Consider the following 16,841-nt stretch of genomic DNA (forward strand, 5'->3'; position numbering starts at 1 on the left):
ATAGGGCACATACACCGTCTGATTATTCAAAATATCTTCATTGGTTTTCAGCAGAAGAAAGAAACTCATAAAGGTCTGAAACTACTCGAAAGTGAGTAAAGGATGACAGAATGTTCATATTTGGGTGAATTACCCCTTTATATGCTAAAACGGCTTGCCATACTCGCTGACCTCGCTCGCTCTCTGGAGGAAAACAGCTATGCTGCGGATCTCAAAGGAACCGTGCCATAACAAGCATTGGATCCTCAAGCCAAGCCCCTTTGCGCGGAGACTTCTGTCTCTGCATATATTAACATCCACGTGTACATCACGTCTACATTTGATTAGGGATGTTAAAGCACATACTTACTTAAATGGTTTGTGACAGCCGTTTTTTTTCACCAGCACTTTCATATTTAAAATACTTTTTAAAAAAGTGTGTATTGTAATAAAACACGCTTTTAGGGGCTACTACTACTACTACTAATAATAATAATAATCCTAATAATACATAATCATTATTATCAATCGGTTAATTATCATTTTAAAATCTGACAAATAATTGCCAGAGCTCATATGTTTGTATTTAATATTTTAATTATTCAGAAAATTAGTTGCATTATTATTTTCCTCCACAGTGCACTCGCAGCCTGTGGTCCAGCCAAAGAGAGCTCGAGTATGTTCATAATAAAGACGTCACCCTGTGCTTTGACCGTGCCAACCAAGTGCGCAGCTCTTAACTGTACAACTACAATCTCGACATGCTCACGGACGACCGAGGAATCCTCACATCCCCAGCGATCGTCAACACAAACATTCTAGCACCGACATCTGCAGTGGATCGGTAGCCAGAACACCGTTTTTCACTGTAGGACGTTTTTGGGCACGCGGACTTATTTGCTGCGCACTTGAAGCTGAAGCTGATTCGCGAGGATTTAAAGGAAGGAGAAGCCAGGGACTCTTCAGGTATTTTAAACTGCGACAGTGATAATGCGGATCGTTATCCAGCATGTGCGAGCGAGAAAGAGCACGTGCGCACGGCATGTTTAAATCGTCTCAGCGTGTATCTTTTACTTCACAGCGTCTCGTGCAAATATTTTCAACGTGTGGCGTTGTTGACGCTTAGCGTTCTTCATTATGAACGCTTTCGTTCGTGTCCCGTGTAGCCTTACGCTATTCATTTTCAAACCTTTCATATTTCATTTTAGTTCCTCGAAAGTTCGAGAAAACAATATTTGAGGGTTAAGAAATGGTGTAAAGTGTACTACGCACTTATCCGCACCACGATGACATGAGCTCGCGAGAGAGACACGCCCACTTCCAGTGTGTACGGGCGAGGAGCGCGTGTTTTTCAGTGCATGTCACTTGGATGCTGTTTGCATAACCAGTTTTGCTCTCTGACAGCCAACGCGTTCTTGCCATTTCCATTAAGTGATATCGAGTTTCGTTTATCTTAAATGCTAATATGAATTGGAGACCTTTAAATAATGCGGAATGCTAGTTCTGTTTTGTGAACTGCAGGGGGCAGTGAGTGAGTCCTATGTCGAGTCACTACTGAATGATAAAGTTTGAGTCATGCGATTTATAGGTCCCTTGAGTGTGTGTGTGTGTCTGTGAAAGAGAATGAGTCACTTCTGACGGGAACCCTGTTGGAAGGTGCTGTTTATCACAGCCCACAGAATATGTTTAACATGATGATGAAGATAACCATACGAATAAATATGAATGCATTTTATGCTCAATTATTAAATGTATATGCAAAACTTATGCTTAGGGCCCAATTATCACCATTAACTGGTTGCTTATTTGCGTAAATATTACTAGGATATTGGCTATTCATTAGCACTTATAAAGTACATATTAATATTAGCTGTTTATTAGTACTTAAAAGCACATATTAATGCCATATTCTGCATGAGGTGGATGGATTATCTCGGCAAAGGAGAAGTGCTCACTAACACATATTTAGACCGATTTGTAAACAAATTTGAGAGAAATAGGCCTTTTGTGTACATAGAAAAAGTCTTATATCTTTGAGTGCAGCTCATGTGGGCAAAAACAAAAGTGTTGCTCTTATAATTTAGTTCAGTGTATATATATAAATTAATCACACACACGCACACACACACACACACACACACACACACACACACACACACACACATTGTGTAATGTATTTGGACAGAAAGTTTGGACCATGATGAATTTGAAATATTTTATATGCATTATTGTATTTACCTTTTTATTGTTTTCTGACTGTGAGCTAAACTTTATATATATTTTTTATTACATACATAAGCATTGCTACTGCGATGGAGGAGGTGTTAGGTCCCCGGTCCTGCACTGCAAAGCCTCCCATCAGTCTGCTGGAATGGAAGAAGAGAGTCAAGTCTGAGTACATGAGATTAAGACAGTTGAAACGCTTCCGCAAAAACGAGGAGGTCAAGGTAGAGTCAGTATTACCGCTCACTATATTTTATTCTGTATTTTTCTTTTCTCACTTCTCACAAAGTTTATTAATACACTACTGTACCAAAACATATTTTAAAGAAATTAATACTTTTATTCAGCATAGATGCATTAAATTAAAAAGTGACAGTAAAGACATCTATAATGTTGCAAAGATTTCTATTTCAATACATTTCTTAAAAAAAACAACATTCAATTCATCAAAGATTCTGCAAAAAATGTATCACAGCTTTCAAAAAATATACAGTAATAAATAAATAGATATACAATAATAAATGTCACTATTCCATTCAGTTTATTTCGTTTTTATGGACTTTCAGTTTTTTTAAATTCATTATTTATTGTGTCTTTGTTCAGATTACTGCCACTCATCTGTCTCCTTGGTTACCGTCCTTATTAGTTCATATGCGTTAGCCGTGTTTGATTAATTATCCTTGTTTTGGGTTTACTACTTAAGTTGTTCCTTCACCTGCACCTACCTATTGTATGAAAAGTAAACTTGTGTTGAAACCTCATTCTTATCCTCGTTACTTACGTTATTCCTTCACCTGCACCTGTATTTAATGTATTTATTTATTTTTTTAATAAATGCCGCTTTAATGAGCATAAGAGACTTCTTTCGAAAAAAATCTTACGTACCACAAACTTGAACGTTAGTGCATATCTTTTAGATTTTTTCACCATTTCACTTTCTTTTATTTTTCTCAATGTTTTTCTATGCCATTCTAATTTCGTAAAATTAGCTTCACAATTAGAATCTAATTATGTCTTTGTAACTATTAGGCTGAGTCTTAGTGTGTGTGTGTGTGTGTGTGTGTGTGTGTTGTGTTTCTCAGTCTCTATTCCAGTCGAATCGCCTTAAGATTGAAGAAAGAACTGAGCTGCTGAATGAGGAATGGTCCAAGCTCCGAATCCAGTCCATTCCTCTGTCCACAACCTCTCTGCCCAACAAAAAGGCAAGAATGGCACAGCCAGGGACCTTGACTACCAGTCATCATGCATCTGCTCTATGACACTAGATAGCTTTACTGTCAATTGAACCTGCTGCTAATTCAGCACAAGACTGTCCCCTCTAGCTGATTTATGAGCTGAATCAATACATAGTCAGCTTTGCCTTGCCATTTTCCAAACCTAATTTATTCAAACAAAATGCCAGTAATGACTCAAGATCAGGTGCCACAGTTTGCCTTCTTATTTGCTGCAGTACTCACTTTATCATATCCTACCTGACAAGTGTTTAGATCAACTTAATGATGTTATTAATGGACTGACTCTGTCACAGTTAACCTCTAATTAATTCGTCTGGGCAAATATCACCAGTAGACCAGTAAAAATGCTGCAAAGTGGGATTTTCTTTTCACTTCATAAAATTGCGCTGTTGGCAAAAATTCATTTGTATGTTTGCCAAGTGAGTGCTCAATATCTAAAACTCATGTGATATCCACAATAAAAGCAGCCGGCAGGCACAGCAAAGCTTAGTTCTCTGTGGAAAATAGAGAGACTGCTCCACATACCAGCACAGCTGGATCCTGCAAAACAATATCACACCAAGTTCTTTAGATATACCAAACCATTAGTGGATTATGATGACAAATCACAATTGTAAATGCATAACCACTAGTACACATTTGTACCCAGTTTGATTATTCTATCTACTAGTTTGTATCGCCGATTTGGTGTTATATTTTCAAAGGATTGTTCACCCCAAAATTTAAACACTTTCATTACTTACTCACCTTCATGTCGTTCCAGTATCGTTCCATTATGCCCATGTGAAACATAAATAGACATAGAGAGTAAAATGCTAGTTGTTTTTTCTTCCATGCAATTACATTAAAGCGGGACTGAAGCTTTCAAGCTTCAAAAAGGACACAAGAATATTATATGAGTATCATAAATGGTCTGTATGAATAGTACATTATTTTCCTTCTGAAGCCGTACAAGCTTTTAGTGATGAACAGACAAAAAATATCTCTAGTCTCTAACACTTTTGGTATCCACCTTATATATCATTACCATGTTTATGAGAGAAAAAATATATATAATGTGAATCTTTTCTATCAATTGGTTGATCTAGTACACAAAACTGATCTAAATACCAAGCACTGATTTGTTCCTCTAGTGCAGTAACATTAGCCAACCAGGCATAATTCCTGATCCACGTAAACGTGAATTTCATACTCTAGCCTGCGATCTCCCTGCTGCACAATTATGAAAACTTGTGTTTATCCGTCCTCCTCCCTAGTGCCACATGTAGAGATCTGCTATGGGGGTTTTAATATATTCTTGCAGCAGCAGTACTTTATGCATGTTATTTTGACTAAGGTGAACAAATTATTGTATTTGCTCAGCAGCGTAGGAGATTTTGTCGGAGATGTAGATTCCATGCCCCATGCCAATAAATGCTGGTTAAATAATTCACTCATGATTGAAATAATTTTGCCACAAATCAGCCTCTTCAGTTCAACGTGATTCAAACGAGTTAATAACTATAATATGGCTTCAGAAAATTCAGGATAACAGTGCATGCATTGAAAAGACTACTTTTATTATGTTTCTACATCCTTTTTGAAATCCTCAGTATATTTATTGTAAAATGCATGGAAAGGAGTGACATTTCGTCTTTTGTTTTCCTGATAAGAAAGAAAGTAATTTCGGTTTGCATTAGCATGATGGTAAAATATTACAGAATTTAAATATTTGGTTATACTTTAATAGTTTATAATTAAATTTTTTCTCAATTAAAAACAGATCACTGAATGAAAATAAATAAATTCAACTAAGATAAAATTAATATTTTCAAATTACATTGGCTTATTAATATATATATACAGTAATAGTATGTAACAGTTCTCTAATAGTTTTGTCTGGCACTTTGACTTATCATCTGTTTTCCTGTGTTCCTTTTCTTTTCCAATCACAGTTGTGCATGGTAGAGTTTGGCTTTCCGTCCTTTCCGAACCAGGCTGTTGCCATGCGTCCCTTGACAACTGTTGCTGGGATACCATTCATGTACTCCTGGTCCCCTTTGCAGCAGAACTTCATGGTACTGGATGTGGACAATAAACACACACACACATTAACACATTAAAAGCACTCAATCATGATCACCATTCGCAGCCTGTGTCTGCAGAAAAAGAAGGAGAAAGAAAAGCATAATTTTATGGCACTGGTCATTTTGAAAGTAGGTCATCCTGCAGCAGTGCATTCACATGTTCTGACAGCCCTAAGCATGTGTTTTTGAAATCATCTCTCAGGTAGAGGACACTCACAGGCACAAATATAGCCATATATACAAAAACACCCACTCGCAATACAAATTTATAATATCGTGCATTTCTCTCTCATTTAAAAAACTCACTAATACAGTGTAAAATCACAGCCTTCTTCCTAACGTCTTTTCCCCCTCTTTTTGTCTCTGAGGTGGAAGATGAGACGTTTCTGCATAATATCCCCTACATGGGAGACGAGGTGTTGGAACAGGATGAGGCTTTCCTGGAAGAGCTTATTGACAATTATGACGGGGTGCATGGTGACAGAGGTGAGCGTCACAAAATACTGTACGAATTTACCAGAACTGGACCCAATCTCTTCTAGAAAGACCTGAACATTTGAAATTCTTTGGATTCTTTGATGAATAAAAAGTTATTTTATCAATGGTAACCTAAACTTTTCAATAGTAATGTAATGCTGTTCCTGTTGTGATATCAGAATGTCATATGTTTGTGAATGTTAGACCGGAAGTGTGGTGTATATAAGTATCTCTTGTACCTTGATAACAGAGGGAGGAATCATAAACGATGAGATCTTTAAGGAGCTGGTGGAGGCATTGAGCCAATACTCAGACCCAGAGGAAGAAGAGGTGGAAGAGCCCGCAGAGAATGATGAAGAGGAGGAGGATGGGAAAGGCATGCAGAAAAGTGCTGCAGAAGGATCAGATGAGTCAATAGTGGGCTTCATCAAGAGAAAGAGGAGCACTGCTGAAAGTGAGTTGGATTTGAACAGAAAAAAACGGACTAATAACCTGAATTGTGTAATGGTATTCCGTTTTTTGTATTTTGTACAAATAATAAGATCTTTAAAGCTGAAGTCCGTAACTTTTTGGGGTTAAAAATTATTCAAAAATACATTTTTGAGCAAGTACATAACCAGCTAGTATTCAAAACTATTTGCTTGCCTTATCTCGATTCAAAACGGTAAGCTTGTAACAATATTTTTAATTCTAGTGGTACTGGTGGATTTCTGCGGGAGATTCGAGCACGTCTTTACGTCATTACATCACATCTGTACACATAAAGAAGGAGTCTCGGCTAGTATAAGCTATGAGTGTGAGGATGTTGGAGGTGAAGATTTATAGTCTTTTCTCACAGCACTTGATATAATTAAACTTATTAATTTGATGGCGGATACAGAAAGGTTCAAATGACAATCACCAGTGACAACTAGAGATTCACCCGCTAAAATGCAAAAGACTTTGGACTGAGAGTTTGGAAAAAGAGAGACAAAACAAGGATAAATATCTGAAGGGCTTTAAATGTAGTCACGCAATGCTGACGTTGTTAAAATTAACAATTTGAGAACAAAGTATAACTTGCACGGTTTGACGTGATATGATAAGCGATCGTTAGATTTAATCACTGCGATTAACTGCAATGCTTTTTCTCCTTAGTTCATAAGAACAAACGTGGATGTTACTTGTTCAAATTACATTTTAGGGTGAAAATCCTTATGTTGGTCATACTTCCAAAAGTAGAATCTGTGATTCTTAAAGCAACACTAAGATTTAAATAATGTTTCCAAAATCGTTTCAGTGGTTCATTAAGTCGTAACTGGGTGAAAGGCACTTCTGGATTGTTTTTGTGGTCCTATATCTGCTATAAACACACTGTAACATTTCCAGATTGGGTCGCGTTTCTGTAGTTCTAATGAGACATAAGAAAACTACAAATTTGACTTACTTTACGTCAAGCGTTACAATAGTCATTATTTAGTTTTTCTTCGTTTCTGATGTCGCAAAACATCATACATTCATGAAATCATGCAACATACTCTACCGGTGCTGGATAAACAACGAGCGTGTGTGCGACAGTAGGCTGCGGTAGGCTAAATTATTTACGACAGCAGTAATGGACAACTCCGCTTCCAACCTGTCGGGCGATCGCAGAGGAAAAGTTACTTGGTGTTGCTTTAATGCCAGTATCCACACTGTGTGGTGACTGACAGCTGCACATTCTCCTCAAAACATTGGATTCATCCACGCTGTGCCGTGCCGTGTCGAGGTACAACTCACTTAAAGTTGATAATTCCGTGAATAACTGCAATTGCACATTTCGAACAGAGATATCGACAAAGAGGAAAAACTGCGGACTGCAGCTTTAAACCAATAAATAAATTAAGTTAAATGGCCATATTTTGTGTCAAATAACCATAGAATTAGGGCTTTTAATAGACAATTTGCAGTTGAATTTCACTGGTTGAATAACAAATAGACTAGAACGCACATGTATTGCCCATCAGTGTGTCTGTGTCTGCGTCCAATTGTTTGCTCTGAATGTTGCCTCTATTCCCATTGAGAGCCGGGTAAACCTGTTTGTTCAGTCAGTTTGTTTTAGGCCAGAATCCCGTTACAGTACACATTGACCCTTTCGCCACAGCAGACGAAACATATACACACACACACACACACACACACACACACATAAACACTAGTCTGCTTTTACTTTATAAGTCAAATTCCAGGCAATGCTGATTTTACTCATAATTTTCCATCACCAGGAAGAGATGTGTCCACCAATAAGAAGATTCCTCACGACAAGATTTTCACAGCTATTGCATCCATGTTTCCATACAAAGGCACCATGGAGGAGCTAAAGAACAAGTAGGCCACACTATTGAACATCTGAACTCTGTGTGTGTATGAGTGTGTGTGTGTGTTTAAACTTCCCTTTAGAAAGGAATGAGATTAGAATGTGAAGCAGGCCGGATTCAAACCTGCCTTTCCCAAATGTGCAACTTGTAGAGCATTTGCGCCGATCCCACGACATCTGTCAACATCTGATCTCTTTAACGGTTTCAAATGTTTTTTTTTCTGATTCTGAACACTCCCCTGCCTTCCATTATTTGGACAAACAGGTGAGCTTGTTTTAGATGGATTTCAGTCCAATTAAATCCAATTAATTTCAGTTGAACATATTTTGATTTAATCTCGAAGTTGCTTAACATTCAACAAGCTTTTACAACCATGGTGGCAAACCTAACATGCATGCACATTCCTCACTTGAGTAGGAAAGAATATGTCGTGCCAATTTAAAGCCGTGGTAAATGAAGGTTCATGGGAAGCTCCTCTGGCTCTGCTGTCAGCTGGCTGTGCAGCCCTTGCAGCAGCAGTGGAAACAAAAACCCGTCACAGTCTGCATTATCCAACTGTTTACTGTTTCATGTCATCATTGTTCATTCCACCAGCTGTGCTCATTTTATTTCTTTCCGGTGGCTGGGGGAAATCTGTTGGTCGTCCCCTGAGTTGTAGTTCATCCCCTGTTTTGTTATTGTAAAACTAATTCAGTACTTTAAAGGGACAGGTCATCCAAAACAGAATATTCTGTCATCATTTTATTCACCACAAACTTTTTTTTTTTTTTGGAACAAAAAAATACATTGACAACATACAAAATATAAATTACACACAACATTACAGTTCATTCTAGTGACTAGTTAATAATTATTTTGAACAACACGAGTCAGTATGTATGTAGGCTTTAAGTAAAGTGTTACCTTTAATTTTTTTGGGGTGAACTAATGCTATAAGTATTTACTGATCTTTGACACCATAAAAATATAGAAAATAGGACAAATTGATTCTCAAACTCCAAATCCTCAAATAATGCACTGTTCACCCACATACACTACCATTTAAAGATTAGGGGTCAGCAAGTCTTTTTTTTTCTTTAATACTTTTATTCACAAATGATCAATGATAAATACAACTATCAAAAGTGACGGTAACTATGTTTCTGTGCTAGAAAAATAATATCTAAATATTATATATTGAGTTGGACCAACTTAATTTTAGAACATTTTAATTCTAAATATTAGTTATTGAGTGAAGCCAACTAAATTTTTTGGAAAATTTTAATTCTAAATATTAATTGAGTTGGGACAACTTAATTTAATTGAATTGGGCCAAATTAATTTCTGAAAACTTTAGTTCTAATATTGATTAATGAGTTAGGCCAACTTAATTTTGGAAAATTTAAATTGAGTTGAGCCAACTCAATTTTGGAAAATTTACATTTTAAATATTAATTATTGAGTTGGGCCAACTTAATTTTTAATTATTTAGAATTTATTTGAATTATTCCTTAAAATACAAATCATGGTTTCCATAATAATATTAAGCAGCACAACTGTTTTCAACATTAAAAATGATAATAATAATGAAGGTTTTTTGTGAGTAATGATGCTAAAATTCAAATACATTATTAAATTAAATTTTAAAATGTATTCAAATAGAAAACAGATATGCTGTAATAATATTTTACAAAATTATTTACTGTATTTTTAAAATTAAAAGCCTTGGTGAACATGAGACCCCAAACTTTTGAACAGTCTAAATGTAAATGAGCATTTCTCATTTCATGACACATTCTCAGTCAGGACGAGAAAGGGACACCACGTTTTCATATACAGCTCATGATATCCTGATGCTCTGAATATAACGTGTTTATACAGTTTTAGATTTGCAATTTTGTTTTGCTGCTATTGCAAGTAATAATGTAACTTTATTTTTCTCTCTCTTGCAGGTATAAGGATCTCCTGGAGCCGTCCAGCCCTGTGAAGTTGCCTCCTCTCTGCACGCCCAGCATGGACGGCCACTTTGCCAAATCTGTTCAGAGAGAGCAAAGTCTGCACTCTTTTCACACACTTTTCTGTCGCCGCTGCTTTAAATACGACTGCTTCTTGCACCGTAAGACATAATGTTCTTCTCTAGTCTGCAATGCAAATTATTTTGATGTTTTATATCTTGATCAGTGAATCAAACATACAGATAGCTGCTTAAAACAACCATTAAAGTCTCAAATGATCTAATCACAAGTGGTCAGCCAAGATTTACATTACAAATATGATGTAGTAGTCACACATGTTTTTGACTGCCTCCAAATGGGGTTTTGGACCTTGTTTACCATTGTATTTAGTGCTGACCACTTTATGTTGTTTGTGCTCAGCTTTCCATGCATCTCCTAATGTATATAAGAGGAAGAATAAAGAGATCCGAATGGAGACAGAGCCCTGTGGACTGGACTGCTTCCTACTGCAGGTACAGTTTTCTAATGAATTCACAACTTTACAGTCAATTTATAATTGAATTAGCACCTATTTATTTATTAATAATCTTTATCTTTCACCCTTCTTTGGACACAGAAAGGGGCAAAAGAGTTTGCTGATCTAAACATACTGAGGTCTCAAAGGTCCCGACGTCGACGCCGACTGCCCCGCCCCTCAAGTTCATGTGGCCCCACAGGCTCCGGTGAGGAGGAAAAAGAAGGAGACAGCGACCACGATACCACCAGTTCCTCAGGTACACACACACACCAATGTGCATAAACACAAACATACAAAACAAAATGTGCATATCCACACTTTAAAAGCAGGGTTGGCAGTTTGTTTCCAAAACACTTTTCCCCAAATTTGTTTAAACTGTCTCTACATACCAATACACATCTAAAATGTAAGTACTCTGAAGAGTATAAAAAATAAAAATCGAGTGTCTGTAGTCTGTAGTCTGTAGTAGTTTCTCTGTTGAATACTTTCAAAATCCAGCAGTTTTGAGCAAAAGTTTCTCAAACCTACCTAGTACTACCCTGCCTTTAATGTACAGTCACAATGGATAAAGGGTTAATAAAGACCAAAATAGCACACTGGCAAACTTTACATTCCTAAAATATAGATTGCCATAATAAGAAAATAACTCTTGTCCCATTGAGGTGAGTTTGCTTGTTTTGTTTTGAAGCTTGTTTCCCCTACAGAATAAAAAAAGGTTATTCTTCTGTCAAAATTCTTAAGAGATAGTATCTCATAATTCAGACTTTATAAGACACACTTGCGACTTTATATCATGCAGTTCTGAATCAAGATGTAAACTCGCCATTGTCTTTTACAATGTTTTATTCTGTGGCGGAAACGAGCTTCCGTAGTTGTTTGATTGCATTGGACCAAAGACTGAAAATGGTTATTGGAACACAAGAACATGGCAGTTTTTATCATTTTTGCCAGTTGGATGATAAAATGAGCAAAATGACCATTTTGGTTGTCAGCTGATATTAAAGATTTGTTTTTTAAATGTATCAGTATCAGTTAGCATTGCATATTCAATTGTACGTAATCTAATGCATCCTTGCTGAATAAAAGTTTTAGTATCTTAAAAAAGAGACACCGAACTTTTCTTTTCAGTTCTGATTCACTTTAGCAAAGATTCATCCAACACACTGGTAGACCGACATAATGTTTTGGATAGAAACCTCACATTTACCAGTGTGAATGTTTGTGTGTCAGAGAGTAACTCCCAGTGTCCCAGTCCCACCAAACTGAGACCAGGAGAGGAAGAAGCGGAGGAGTCCAAGCCGCCGCCTCAGTGGGGTGGAGCAGAGGAGTCTCTGTTTAGAGTCCTGCACGGCACATATTACAACAACTTCTGCTCTATTGCACGATTGATTGGCACCAAGACGTGTCGAGAGGTATGTTAAAAAATGACAAAGAACAGGTGGTCAAATATGTAACTTTGGCTTGTTTGATAATGTACCTTTGACATTACTGAATTTACTCAAAAGCAAAAACTATTAAAATGTAGGACTGTGTGCATGTGTGAGCTTTTCCCAGAAAGATGTGGTTTGGCTAACTGGAAATGTGATTACCTCAAATCGTGTGTTTTTCTTTTTTTTGGGAATGGTCCAAATCTTTTTCTAGTGCGTGCGTATATGTGTGTGTGTACGCGAGCTCATATGGCAAAGATCAACATGATAATGAGTGGTTACGTCTCAGTTGGGTTTCAAAATACTGACTCATGCCCATTAAGTGTTGCAGTGTGTGTGTGGCGGAATGTACATGTGTTGCAATGCTCTGTGTGTGTTTGTGTCAGGTCTACGAGTTTGCAGTGAAAGAGATGCTGATTCACCGTGTTCCTCTGGAGGATGGTGGGATCTCACCTCAGAAGAAAAAACGAAAGCACAGGCAAGATGTTCACACACCCTCCACCTTCACCTGCCTTATAGATTTACATTGTAGTTACAAACATACGAAGATACAAAATACGAACAATAGAGTTCAACAGTGTTTCTGTTTTTTTTTTTTGATAGATTATGGGCAAAGATACAGCTGAAGAAAGGTAAGACTCTCAACTGAAACACCAGAGTGAGACGTGGTTTCACTGGCTTGGCAGGTTCAGGAATGGACAAACAGAAGGAAAAGTCATGGATACTTCCATAGTTGGGGCGGGGCGATTATGACATTATGGCTGGCAATTAGTAGTCAAAAAAACAACAACAGACCATTAAATTAATAACTGCAATAATTTGTCTATGTGCATTACATTGTGAGCTTATATAACACAACATAATATTCTAAATGTTTCAGTACTTTATATAATATTTAATATGTTTTAAGTATTTTAAATGCGTAATTCTTAACAGTTTGTTAAAAAATGGCAAAAGGCCTATTATCTGTTGTAAATATAATTCAGTTCTAAAATATTAAATTCTACTACATACAGTATACTACAAAATTGCAGTTAGTTAATGTGTTAGGTATTATGAAATAATAAGGACCAATATTTTAATTAAATTTAATTTGCTTGGGAACCTTGGTTATTTCTTTTCTTTATCTCCCTGTTTGTTGTGCAGACAATTCATCCAATCAAGTGTACAATTATCAGCCATGTGACCACCCAGAGCACCCGTGTGATAGCTCCTGTCCATGTGTGGTGACACAAAACTTTTGTGAGAAATTCTGCCTGTGCAATCGAGAGTGTGAGTTCAACGCAAATGTACATGCACACACAAGTTCCTTAACGGGATACTCCACTTTTTTGGGGGGAAATAGGCTCATTTTACAACTCCTCCAGAGTTAAACAGTTGGGTTTTACTGTTTTCGAATACATTCAGACGATTTTCTGATATTTAGAAGAAAATCAGTAACCAGACAGTTTCTGATCTCATTGACTTCCATAGTAGGAAAAAAAATATCTAGGGGGAGTTGTAAAATGAGCATATTTCCAAAAAAATAAAAATAAAATCTGCACACCACTAGGGGGCGACAACAAAACAATATCAGACCCCTAGTGATGCATTGCAGTGAAGAAATTAAACATTTTCTGTAAAAAGTCACCATACTATTTTGACCTTTGCTCAAATTTAGTCATTTGAACATTTATTTTACAATTTTCCTTTTAGTTACATCTCAAACATTCACAGGTCACTCTGACCTAGTTTTGCTCTGTGTTTTGGTTGTAGGTCAGAATCGGTTTCCCGGCTGTCGCTGCAAGACTCAGTGTAACACCAAGCAGTGTCCGTGTTACCTGGCGGTGCGGGAGTGTGACCCTGACCTCTGCATGACCTGTGGGGCCGCAGATCATTGGGAAAGCAAACAGGTTTCCTGCAAGAACTGCAGCATCCAGAGAGGACTCAAGAAGGTATGAATGAACTACTTTTCAGTGACACTGTGAATAATCAACACTTGTGTCTTTCTATCTGTCTGTGGGGGATAGTAACAATTCTTATAAGTGCTGACTTCTGATTAGTGCTTGCTAGAAAAAATATATATATGTGGTGCGTCAATCAGTACTTTTTACTTTTACTGGAGTCATATTTTAATAGGGTATCTATACTTTTATTACTCAAAGTACTTGATTTGTGTACTTTGTCCACCACTGCCATCTATCTATCTATGATCATCCAGTATGGGACATGCTGATAATCAATGGGAAGTTGAATGTTGTTTAACCTGTTTGCCAGCACCTGCTCCTGGCCCCATCTGATGTTGCAGGGTGGGGTACATTTATCAAAGAGTCAGTCCAGAAGAACGAGTTAATCTCGGAGTACTGTGGAGAGGTGTGTGGAAATAAACATTCGATTCTGTGATTCTTCTGTTATATTCTTAGTGATCTGATTAATGCATTGTGCATGCGTGTGTGCATGCAGCTCATTTCCCAAGATGAAGCAGACCGGAGGGGCAGAATCTATGACAAGTACATGTCCAGCTTTCTGTTCAACTTGAACAATGGTACTGGCTACATTCATTATATTATATTACATTATGTTATATTATAAATTGGTTTTCACAAGTTTTTTTCATTTTATTCCAGACTTTGTTGTGGATGCCACTCGAAAGGGGAATAAAATACGATTCGCCAACCACTCTGTCAACCCCAACTGTTACGCAAAAGGTACTTTATTTAATCGTAATGATTAATATGCAAAGACAACGCTGAGTTGAAGCTATTAAGGACGTCTGACACTGGTTATTATTGCAGTTGTCATGGTTAACGGTGATCACCGCATCGGAATCTTTGCCAAGCGCTCCATACAACAAGGAGAAGAGCTCTTTTTTGATTACAGGTAGGTTTTGTGAAACACTCATGTAATGACCTGGGCCCGTATTCATTAAGAATCTTTATGCAAAGAGTAGCTCCCAGTGGCAAAATTCTAAGAAAATTCACATAGGAAAGAAATGTGGGCGTTTACTCTTAAAATTAAAGAAAAAAATCCTAGTAAAGAAAAAAGTAATTAAGAGAGCATCTTAAGGTCAAAATTGTTAGGAGTACGGACGAGGACTTTTAAGAGGCTTAAGAGTTTCTTTAGCAGAGGAGAAAATGTCAGAAAGACGAAGAGGGAGAAAAAATGTGTTGCAGACAACGCTATAGATTGACACCCGGCCCGAATGTTCCTTTAAGGATGGCCTTAAAGTTCATCCATTCACTTGGCTAACAGTAAACACTGTTCCATCTAATGAGTTTGATGGTTTTGCGACATTATTTTATTTTTCCTGTTTCTTAGGTACAGTCAAGCGGATGCATTGAAGTATGTGGGCATTGAGAGGGATAACGACGTGTAGATATGCATCTTCAGCGTGTCCGCATTTAGCTGGTAACATTTTGACCTACCCACAATGCTTTGCACTTCACTGAGGGTGACATTTAAGAATTCCTACGGGGCATGGTTTTGTAATGACATCACAGATCGATCTGATGATGCATTCAGAGGATGATGTCACTATCTTAACCTATGGTGTAACCGAAATTGTCTGAACAAGCGTTTTTGTTTACGTTTTTTTGTGATGATGTTTGTAATGACATTGAAGAAACCAAAAGGCGTCCTCAAATTGATAAATCCCCTCTTCCACATTTGCACTATATCGCCAATACCACAGGATATTGATAGATGGCATCAATTTCTCTGTCATGGAAGGAAGAATGCCGGTTTTGTAATAAATTCAATCTCTCCATTCAAAAGGCTCTGTAAACGGCTTTTGAAATAGCTATAACCTCTATATGCTCAATGTATACTTACTGAAAACTGAATGCATCACACCTAGCCGTCGTTGTTGTTTCTGGTCAGTATATTCTATAGTGCAAAACATCAAGCAATATTTCATTGTTACATTTGCACTTCTAGTCAGTCAGGTCAGTATCTTCTCTTTCTAAAATAAACTTCAGTAAACTTGTCTGCAACCTGATGTCATTTGATGTTAGCCTGTTACTGTAATGTGCATTGCTATCTATCTATCTATCTATCTATCTATCTATCTATCTATCTATCTATCTATCTATCTATCTATCTATCTATCTATCTATCTATCTATCTATCTATCTATCTATCGCTGCTTGCTGTATTGCACAAAGCTGGCTCATGTTGTCAGATTACTATTCTAACTAACATAGCACTAAGGCAGTTAATCTTCATTTCTGCTTAAACTATGAGGTTAAATATTGTTAATGTTGTGTAGAAGTAAACAAAACAAGTAACCATATAAACCGACAGACTGAATGTGAACTGTGAGCTAAATTATATTGTTTAGCAGGCTTTTTTTTTTAAGAGTGAGTGTACAAAATAGGCCTAACAAAGGTTAGGGTTTTGGTTTCATTGTACCATTTTATGTAAAATAAAGAGCTAAACCAAATGACCATCTTTGTTTAATATGCCCTAGATTTTAACGGCTCTTCGCATGTCAACTAAATGGAAAAATGGACAATATGCTGAGAAAATAATTCCTAGTGTCTTGTAAATGTAGTTGCATTTTTATCTGAACTATTTTGTGCTTTATATTTATCCCAAAACATTGAAGCCCACAGAAAAGAGCTTTCTGAAAAAGTCGAGTGCAATTGAATTTACAGATGTTAAGAGCAG

The 16,841-nt window shown here is 37.0% G+C and overlaps 1 protein-coding gene across 1 annotated transcript; it reads left to right on the forward strand.

Annotated features, from left to right (window-relative positions):
- Window positions 1–628: 628 nt before the first annotated feature.
- Window positions 629–16,614, forward strand: ezh1 (enhancer of zeste 1 polycomb repressive complex 2 subunit). The gene is made up of 20 exons (XM_039687062.2): window positions 629–945; window positions 2,279–2,426; window positions 3,285–3,404; window positions 5,372–5,494; window positions 5,872–5,989; window positions 6,231–6,434; window positions 8,224–8,326; window positions 10,248–10,411; window positions 10,671–10,762; window positions 10,867–11,023; window positions 11,998–12,179; window positions 12,581–12,672; window positions 12,798–12,826; window positions 13,341–13,466; window positions 13,950–14,128; window positions 14,451–14,546; window positions 14,637–14,718; window positions 14,801–14,881; window positions 14,969–15,053; window positions 15,492–16,614. The coding sequence occupies exons 2-20, from the start codon at window positions 2,292–2,294 to the stop codon at window positions 15,547–15,549; spliced, it is 2,226 nt and encodes a 741-aa protein (XP_039542996.2). The 5' UTR covers window positions 629–945; window positions 2,279–2,291; the 3' UTR covers window positions 15,550–16,614.
- Window positions 16,615–16,841: the final 227 nt, after the last annotated feature.

Source organism: Pimephales promelas, chromosome 3 (assembly GCF_988280905.1).
Source record: "Pimephales promelas chromosome 3, fPimPro1.hap1.1, whole genome shotgun sequence".
In the NCBI taxonomy this organism is placed as follows: domain Eukaryota; kingdom Metazoa; phylum Chordata; class Actinopteri; order Cypriniformes; family Leuciscidae; genus Pimephales; species Pimephales promelas.

What these genes read in the sequence shown, in the direction of transcription:
- ezh1 (XM_039687062.2), top strand. Translation starts at nt 2,292, where the DNA reads ATGGAGGAGGTGTTAGGTCCCCGGTCCTGCACTGCAAAGCCTCCCATC. An exon ending in TGGACTGCTTCCTACTGCAG is followed by an intron (nt 10,763 to 10,866) that starts GTACAGTTTTCT and finishes CTTTGGACACAG; the next exon opens with AAAGGGGCAAAAGAGTTTGC. An exon ending in GCACCAAGACGTGTCGAGAG is followed by an intron (nt 12,180 to 12,580) that starts GTATGTTAAAAA and finishes TGTTTGTGTCAG; the next exon opens with GTCTACGAGTTTGCAGTGAA.